This window comes from Grus americana, chromosome 3, assembly GCF_028858705.1.
Source record: "Grus americana isolate bGruAme1 chromosome 3, bGruAme1.mat, whole genome shotgun sequence".
Classification (NCBI taxonomy): domain Eukaryota; kingdom Metazoa; phylum Chordata; class Aves; order Gruiformes; family Gruidae; genus Grus; species Grus americana.
The window spans coordinates 74,330,249-74,340,045 of record NC_072854.1 but is presented as its reverse complement, the minus strand read 5'-3'; the positions used below and the strand labels follow the sequence as shown (position 1 = coordinate 74,340,045).

At 43.5% G+C, this 9,797-nt stretch overlaps 1 protein-coding gene across 1 annotated transcript in view; it reads right to left on the bottom strand.

Moving 5' to 3' along the window:
* Positions 1-2,949: 2,949 nt before the first annotated feature.
* FNDC1 (fibronectin type III domain containing 1) overlaps positions 2,950-9,797 on the bottom strand; it is a 77,173-nt gene continuing 70,325 nt past the window's right edge. The window contains exons 18-20 of the mRNA XM_054822386.1: positions 7,470-7,631; positions 6,289-6,411; positions 2,950-4,815 (exon numbers count right to left, since the gene is read on the bottom strand). Coding sequence (XP_054678361.1) covers positions 4,700-4,815; positions 6,289-6,411; positions 7,470-7,631 — 401 coding nt within the window. The 3' untranslated portion in view covers positions 2,950-4,699. The remainder of the gene's footprint in view (positions 4,816-6,288; positions 6,412-7,469; positions 7,632-9,797) is intronic.

Genomic DNA, 9,797 nt, shown 5'->3' with positions numbered 1-9,797 from the left:
CACTCCAGTTTGCCTTATACTGGTACTCCATGTGCAGGCTCACTTGTGCTGAACAGAGGAGGGTAAGTACAACACTGCGCCCACTTGCTAACTTGTGTCCTTGCTAACACAGGTCGGTCTGTGGCTGACCTTCATCACTGCAAAGGCGTGCTGCTGGTGCTTCCTCAGCGTGTGCCATGTGGAGGTTCCCCCAGCTCTTCTGCTGGCCAGGCTGTGTTTGGTGACACAACTGGCACTGAGGAGTTAGGGCAACTGCGAGCACCCAAGGACCTCGCCCCCAGCCTGTGGCCTTTGGCACTTGACTTCCCAATGTTGACACCATGAGTATCACACCCAGCTATGATTGTGGTGTTATTCTGCTCTGAGTGCTCGTTCCCACCAGGGCCGTACTTTTCACTGACTGTAGTGGAGTAACTGGCACAGAGATGTGGCACAAGTCCTGCGGGAGTTCTTCCTGCTTTATGGGACACAGAAGCACGATGAGAAAGGCAGCAGTAATACAAGGCATGGCTTTGTTTTCAAATGTTACCAGCTAAGGGCCCTCAGGCAGACTGGCGGCTCTCCAGGGGCGGGATTTTTTAGACATCCTTGGATGCCAGCTTTGCCCCAGGAAGCAGAGCGGGGCTGCTGCAGCATTGACCTCATTCCCTTCTGCACTTACCTCATTCTCTTCTGCCAGAGGAAGGCAGCTCTTCTCATGAATAACATCTATCTGCCTGGCAAGAAAAAAAGACATGGGTTTTGGGGACAGTTTCTTGTAGGGAGGAACCACAAGGAGTGTTTCACATTGTTCAGTGGGTTGGGCTACCTCCCGCGAAGCCCTTCAATTATCTTTCCGAGTGACGCCCAGTGCTCCTTCATCACCAAAGAGCTCCTCTGTTTGCATCCCGGGTCCACATGCTGGGCTTCAGCTGCCCCTGAGAGCCCTTGGCACTTCTCACATGCTGGCGATTGTTCCTGCTGCCTTTGAGGCAGAAATCCTAATTCCCACAAAAATATGGTACAGTGGTGAGATTAGCATCTGGAACTGACCAGGGCCAGACAGTGCTTCGAGCAACTTCTTTGCCTGCCTTTTCCTCCCCACCCCTTCCCCGTTGTGTTTTTCTCCCTTTCTTTTCCAGCTCTGTACAATTCCCCAGCAGGCAGGGCCCTGGCATCCCTTCACCCCACAGAGACTTGGACCAGAGGTGATGCAGGCACAAGCTGTGTGGATTTTCTCTCTGTGGGGATCCTCCCTCTCCTCCATCCCATTCCCTCAAGGGTTGCTCTGACAAGAAGGCAGGGTTGGTGCAACACCCCTCAGAGCCTCTGAAGGGACACGGCATTCTCCAAGCTGGCGCCAAGGGCTTGGACACCAGATGCAGATGTGGCTTTACCAGCAAGGGGGCACAGCAGGAGAGCTGATGGAGCGAAAGACCTGTTGCTCTCCCATCAGCACTATCCACCACAATCCACCTGGATTTTCCCTGTCATGCAGCACAGTCACAAAGCTGTACAGCTATTTCGATGGAGATGGGGTTTACCTCTAAGTGGGCATGCTGCTTCTCAGATCACCTCATACAGCAGAGGACTTTTACCCAGACCTCAGAGTGAACAGACTGCATACCATCGGATTTCATGTGTTTCCCTGACGTGTCCTACTGCTGACTGCCTTGGCTGGCTTAGGCTCAGAGAAGATTTACGCTGGAAGGGAACAGTGTGCAGTGCCCTCCACCCCTGCCCCCAGCACCCCCCAGTTCCTCCTCAGGTGAGGCTGCAGGAAAAACGATGGCCTCAGCTCTTCACCCATGATGACATGGGACTGTCCCACCCAAGGGTCTTTCCAGCAGGGAATGAAGGAACCACCACATCTCTGCAGATAGACACATCAAAACCCACCTGTGGTCTGTGAAGGTGAAAATGCAGAATGCACTGGCTGTAGGGAGGGAACATCTACCTTTAAGCAACAGGCCAAACCATGACTGGTGAAACCAGGCCCTGCTCTTTAGAGTCAGTGGCACAAGTCCCACTCATGAGTGCTGAAGATTGGGCTCTGGACCAAGGCATGACTTTGATTCAATAAAAGAAAAAAATACATTTTATTATTGGATGTCTCCTCTAGAATCATAAAAAGTAACTGAATAATTTAGGTTGGAATGGGTCTCTGAAGTCTTCATATTCAATCTGTTGTCCACAAGAACCCCCAAGTCCTCTTCTGCAAAGCTGCTCTCTGGACAGTCACCTCAGCCTGCATTGCTGCAAGGGGCTGTTCCATTCCACATGCAGGACTCCTCAGTTCCCTTTGCTGATTGCAGGAGGTTCCTGACAGCTCATTTCTCCAGCCCATAAAAGTCCCTCTGATCAGCAGCGTGGCCCTCCAGCACATCAACCACTCCCCAGCCCCAGGTTAGTATCAGCCACAAGCTTGCTGGTGGTGCACTCCATCCATGCACTCCATCCCATATTGCCCAGGTCATTAGACAGTATTGGCCCAGTTCTGGCCCCTGGAAGTGGCAGTTGCAAGTAGCTGTCATTTAGACTTTGCACTAGTTTTGATCACAATGCTTTGAGCCTCACGATGCAGCTAACTTTACATCCACCTTAAAGTCCAATTATCCAAGCCATATCCCACCAGTCTAGCTACAAGCACACAGTGGGAGACCATGCCAAGTACCTTACAAAAGCCAAAGTGAATGTCACCTAATTTTCTCCCCTTGTCAACAGAGCCAGTCATCTCAACAAAGAATATGATCAGGCTGGTCAGGCATGATCTTCCCTCAGTAACTCCACGCTAGCTGCTAACCACCTTCGAAAGGGAACACCACACTCTCACGTGCTTCCAGTCCCTCAGGAAAAGCTGACATCTACTCCTCTCCCAAGGAAGACTTTTTGAAAGCTAACAATTTTTCACTTTGTCAGATTACTTGACACAGATGACCAGAAAGGATGAAATAGAAATGGAACCATGTATCATAGGTTTATTAGGGAAAAAAGTTATACTTCAAGACCATATATTTAGCACTGTACTGAAGCAAAAGTATGTGAGAACAATTAAAATGTTAAAACCCAAATCACCATGAAAAATAAAATGCTCTTTTAATCACTTTAGTTCCTTTTTTGTCCCCATACAATTTACAATAACTACAGGAAGCAACTGAAAAGGTATTAGTCCTACACTACATGTAAGCTGGAATGAAAGTGAGGGACAGACCAGAGACCGGATCCGTCCCCCAGGTATGCTGTTGCTCTCCCAGGCTGACAGAACAGGGGAGTCTTACTAACATGAGCAAAGGCTGTTGAGATGTTACCATGAAATGGTAAGACCATGAAAGTTACTGAGTAAATCATTAATGCTAGATTTCCCAGAAGGACTACTAAAATCCTATGTTATTGCAAGCTTCCAAATGCCTGCTAAAAAAATCATCATTATACCTTTCATCCATGTCAGTTGTTGCTTTCTGGTCTGGATGGAAGAGATTTCGGTAGTATTTTAAATGAACTGTATCCCAATTTGTCCCCAGGACGGATCAAAATCAAAGGAGTTTCCTGCTAGTTGACACTTGTATTAATGGCTTGGGTTTATTTTTGGAGGGCAAATAAGTTAAAAGCAGTTTCTAATTTGCAAGTTACTCATCCCATGCCTCCACACAGTGAAGTGAAAGATACTGACAAGGAATAAATAACATACCAAATAAGATGAGAATGGATTGAAGAAAAATTGCATTAAGAGTTTTAAATAGTAAAGGATAGAAAGTTTAACTCATGCGGATAAACTACTGAATATGTGTTTTTGCTGGACTATACAGTGCCACTCTAACATGGATAGAGGTGTAGATTCCCATGGAACATCCAGTCCAAAGGCTGCCAAGGAAGTGGGACACAGGTCTTTGATCAATAATTCAAATGTTAGATCAACAGTACTCACAGAGAAGAATATAGCTCTTTCCTTGATTAATATATTGTGCATAGCAATATCTCACAGAATTAACAGCACCTTTTACATAAAAATTCCAAACACATTTATCTAGTGAACAAGAAAAACTCAGCATCTCTAAGCAGTACTTCTGCAGATGTACAGTACTGTATTTATAAAGATATAGATATATATATATCTCAAAGTGAATTTACACTGTGACCTGGTGATTAGTCCAGCAGTGGGCAAACCCACAGGGTAAGTCTTCAGGTGAATATATTGCCTTTGGTGGGCGGCCGATTGCGTGGCATGATTGCATAGGGGAGCCCTGGCAGGCAGCAAAGGACAGTTTAGCATCCCATTAAGCAAGCACAGCATGCTTAGGTCGTTCCTGCAAGATATAAGAAACTTCCAAATTTTCATGGCAAATACAGTTCTAGCTTTCAGAGGCTGCACATTGCAACGGCCTCTCCATGCCTTAAACACCCACAGGAGGAAGGTAGGACACCAAACTTATATCCTGTCCCTGCTTCCAAGCAGAAATCAAGCAGCACCACAGATTTAGGCTGGTAAACTGGGGACCATGTTTGGCTTCACAGGGGTTTCTTGAGCAGTTGGTCTTCACTGGTTTGCCTCATTTCTCTTTTCTTTTTTCTCTTTTCTTTTCTTTTCTTTTCTTTTCTTTTCTTTTCTTTTCTTTTCTTTTCTTTTCTTTTCTTTTCTTTTCTTTTCCTTATCAGTTGCTTACAGTCCTCCGGTAGAAATCATTGGAAAAACATGGTCTGCCTAAGATAGGAAAGCAGACTGCTACCATTTCCCTGGGATGGGCACACCACACTCATACCAGCCCACATAGTAGTAGGGTGTTGTGTGTCCAATGCGTCCAAATGATACAGGCTCCTGGCGGTACTGGCGGTAATACCCTGTCAGGAGAAAAATGCTCGTTTGCATTTCAAAACAAAGACACAGTAATTTAACAAAAGTAACAGATGCAGTGAGAGTCAGTCCCACAGCCCAAATGGAAACTTAGAGTTTTGTCAAAAGGGTATTTGCTAGCTCTGGTATTTGCTTAGATCTTTCCTGAATGATTTAACTCCGGTCCTTTGTATTTCTTGTAGTTTTCATAGAATTTACTGTCCAAAATCTCTTGAACTACTGTGTAATGCTGTGATCTGCCAAAGCACTTCTGCATTTCACTCCAAGAGGTGGCTATATTTCAGCTGTGTTTATGAATTTTGCAAGTCAGTTTAAATATATGAAGGACTCTGGGGCAAAAAATACCATCAAATCATATTATCTCATAGGGCTCAAGAGACTATCAACAAATATCAGCTTTTCACAAAACAAAAAGGTATCATTTCATGTAGTAAATATGGAGTTAAGCCCTTTCTCCTCCTTTTTCTTCATCTGCAGAAAAAATATGACTGCTTAAAGCATTAGGAGAGGTGCAGCATTCTTCTCCGCATAGCTTGTGCACTGGAACATCTGAAACACTCACGTCTTGTGCCAATAATATAATTTCTGCGTGCTCTCTATCTCTGTCTCCTAGACCTAGTAATACACATCTGGATTAATCATCCCTCTTTTGAACTGAAAAATGCAGTACTTCCCAGTGATATATAAATATCAGTGACTATTTCAGTTTCTTCCTGGTAACGCCACCATGAAAGGAATATCAACAAATAATTTAACATGGAAACCATTAAAGGCAATGGAATAATTTAAATCAATAGACTTATTGAAAAGATTGGCTGACTTTCACGATTGGGTTCATTTTGTGAAGCAAGCCATCACATTATTGGCTATGTGAGCTGAGCAGTTTACTCAGAGGAACTCCTTCAAGATGAGAATTTTCACTTGGAGGGAGATATCTACCAGGTCAGAATAAAAGTCCTGCAGTCCGAACCTAAGTCACTAGACATACTCCTATGTGTTTTGCACTCACCAAACTGGTCAGAAAACATTTGCAAAAGCTATATTTGCAAAGATGTAGCTAGTCCTTTGTGGCACATGGAAGAGTTTTTGCACCTCAGTTCAGTGAGGCAGGTCCTATAATTAGGAGTAAGGTTTCATAGACCTATACAATCTTTTTCTTTTTGTTTTTGCATTTGTTCCTGTAAATTATTTGCATTATAGGCAGGCCCCGTCTTTCTGTCTCTCGCTCTGTCTCTCTCTCTCTCTGTCAACACCCACAAGTGTTTCCAGGACTTTCGTAACCTGTTCAGCTAGGCCTGAGTACAAGACCATCTTACCACCTACTGCATCAGCAGGACTCCTCAGAGAGCTGCCAGCAGCTGTGGACAAAGACCCTCGCTCTTGGCCCTGCTCCCTACACATTAAACCTACGGATGGGATGACAGGCACCTGGCCAGCACCCCACTCCTGCATTGCCATACCTCGGATGGTGGGCAGGGCTTCAACGTATGACTGAGGTCCCGTTCTTCCATCCAGGTGTGAATCCACAAACTGGCAGTGGTCCTCGCCCCTTCCCCAGCTATCCCCAATGCTGTAGAACGTGTCTGAAGGGTGATACAGACAGATTATTTGACTCAGCATTGTTTTTGTTTGGGATGCTTTTCACTGCCAGGAAAATAGATGTGGGAGAAAGCAGGAGAAGTACTACAGTGACAAACGGTATTATCAACGAACAAACAGTGGTTCAAAAGAGGGAGAATGCTACCTTCACAGTATGGAAGAAGAAATTATGGAAAAGAGAAATGGGTTATAGCTCAGTAAGGAATATTCCCCATTTTCAAGTTCATGGACGCTGCACCACAGGTAACAGGTGGAGAAAATTTCAACCAAACCAGTCATTTCAATATGTCATGAGAAAGTAAAAACCACTCCATTTGTCAACACCATCAGTTTGAGTGCAGTCTCAAATGAAAACTAAAAACTGTGGACCTCTCTCTCTAGCAGATAAGGTGGGTCCTGCTGCCCTGATTGTTTCTTACTGCATATTCAAACACTGCCTTTAAACTATACAAACACATTGCAATAAAAATAACACATCAGCATAATCTGAAAAGCCCATGAGATAATCCCAGTACTCCAGACCAACATTATGGCAAGTTTCCTTCATTCTCTCTCAGCAAATACACCCATGTAAGAGCTACTGTTAACCCTTAGGAGTACTGCTCACCCAGTCACTGTAATACCAGTCTTTCCTTCCCTGTTCCCCACTCTGATCTGCCCTGGGGCGCTCTCGGGTGTATTGCTCTGACTGCGTGCAGCTGGGGCTCACCCACCTGTGGAGGAAGCATGGGACTTCCCACGAAGACGTGTGGGGAGCAGAACTTTGTTTTCACAGTACAAAGCACATTGCTTTCTCAGGATACAAAAACACACGGGCTTTTCAAGAGAAAACTTCCTCCTGTCCTCTGTCTAAGGAACCCTGCTTGAAAGCTAATGCCAAGGCATGAGCATAATGCAAAAGCAGGGCAGCTCAGCTATCACATCAGACCTAGAGAGGACTCCTGGATAACTGTCACACAATTTCTTCACAGACAAGGTGAAGAAAGTGAGAAGATGGAGATGACAAGTAATCATATATCAGGAAATTAGTCTTGGTGCTTACCTTTTAGGTCATCGCTGAGGTAAATCTTGTACCTTAAAGAGTTGCAAAGAACCACTCCTACAAACTTGCGGTACCAAGTTCGTTTCACGTACTGCTTGCCGCTGCAGTCTGAATAGGTGGGGTCATATTTAAAAGTGAAGGGGATCCAGATAGGCTCACCACCTTGGAGAAAAAAATAATTCACCACTAAGGACAGACTTTAGCATTTCAGTCTGAGTTTTGCTGAGGTTAACATCTGATAATGTTTTAAAAGAGATGCTGCAGCAGATTAATGCATGACTTTTCTCTATCCAGAAATACTACTTCAAGAACAAATACTATGAAAAAAATTTAAAAAGCAAGGGATTTGATTAAATCCCTTCTAGGCAAGAGAAAATAGTAGCTGTTAAAGTGATAAAAAAAAATATATTTCATGTACTGAACCACAGTTTTAAGTAAATAGTCTCACTGTTTTTAGTAAGACATCTTCTCTACCTAGTGATACTCAGTTTCTTTTCTAAACAGAACTTGATCTTAGGTCTGACAGTGACATTCTCTAAATGCAGTCACATGAATTTTAACACTAAGTACAAAACTTAATCCTTTTGCTAAAAAATAGATGTTAAAAATTCTGCAGTAACAGTCTGTGATGTGAATTAAAGTCTATTCTTGCTATTTGGTTAAAAAGATCTGATCAGAAATGTATTTTTCTGTTTTGTTTTCCCACATTACATCAAAACCGATGAGGTTCCAATAACAGTCAAGCTGGACCTTTCATGGGGAACTCTGTCCAGAGCACTGCCGCAGAGGAGACTGCTTAATTATCACAAAAGACTAAATATTCTTACTGGCTTGCCTAAATGTTTGCTTTATACTAACCAAGACAATATAATTTCTTTTGAAAATGCTGTTGTAGGAATGTATACATAATTACACAAAAAGCTTCCAATGTGATAACTGGTATTTTTCTCTCTAGCTACAGCACAAAGTCCTGTTTTTACTGTGCTATTTGAGGTGGCTTACAAATGAGAATGAAAGTTTTTTCTATTAGTCATTCTTCCTCCCTTTCCCTAGGCACATGGACCAAATCCCGCAAACACTTGCATGTGAGAAGCAATCACTCATCAGCAGTCCTCAAAACTCCACTGGTATGGACACAAATGTAACTAGACTGACTTCACACAATTAGTCACACAGTGACAGGATTGCAAGATTGTGGCCACAGCTTTCTCTTTAGAATAAAGCAACAAACTATCTATTTCTTGAATGTAGCTTAATTGCCGTGAATAGTCTGGTTTTGTCCATCACTTTTGCCCACCTCCAAAAATCCTGAAGGATAAACTTAGCATGTCCTGTAAAAGCTGTGCTGGATGTGCAGAAACTCATCATTTCCACAGGTTCCCAGAGGTCTGCCACCTCTTCTTGGTCTATCTTATCTCTACCACTGCAGCTACACAAAAATATTTTCTCTTTGTCCAGTTGCAGCAGAAACTACCATTGCAAAGCCATCACTTTCCAAAACCTCCTTTCCATGAACAGACCCACAAAATAACTGACAGCAAAAAACCTGAAGGTGACAGGTGACACACTGACTGCCAGAGACATAGCATGCTTGTTCTCTCCAATAGCTTTGCATCAGCAGAGACATTGGAGAGGACACGGAAAAAACAGACTAACAAGCATAGTAGAACATAGAAAGGTGGGAGACACTGGACATTGTTTTCATGAACAATGTAGTCAAAAAGCCCCAGAACTAACCAGCTGCTTAGGAAAGCTGACAGAGCGTAATAACTATGAGGTCTTTTTCTTGCATGTCTTCCGAGAGCACGTGCTGCCTGGGGTTACCCTACCGACCTGTACATGTCAGCAAGGTTGGTCCCAGCACCAGGAAATCAGCTCTTCTGATGAAGGGCTGAACTGCCTTATTGCAAGTTTGGAAATGCAAAGCAAGCTCAACAGCTTCGTGGCATATCATTCAGGTCAGTAACAAAATCTTTGACTTTGTTGGTATTTATAAGGACATGATGATCAGTATAGATGAATATAACAGCTAAAGACAGGAAAATTTGATCCTGCTGTTTGAGCTACGCTCAGGCAACTGAAGGACACAGATACCGAAGCGGTATTGTTTAGTGCTTATTACTAAGCAATTAAAGCTGTTGTACCAGGCAAAAAATGGGCCCAAATCAAGTGCTTATTCTAACATATATTTACAAGATTTCTTTTCAAAGAGCAGAATAAGAGGTCCTAAGAAAGAAAATGTTTTGTTAATTAGCACAATAAATTACTACCTTTTCCTGCTTAAAACTGTAACTCAAACTGTGTGATAATGTTCTTCTAACACCTACA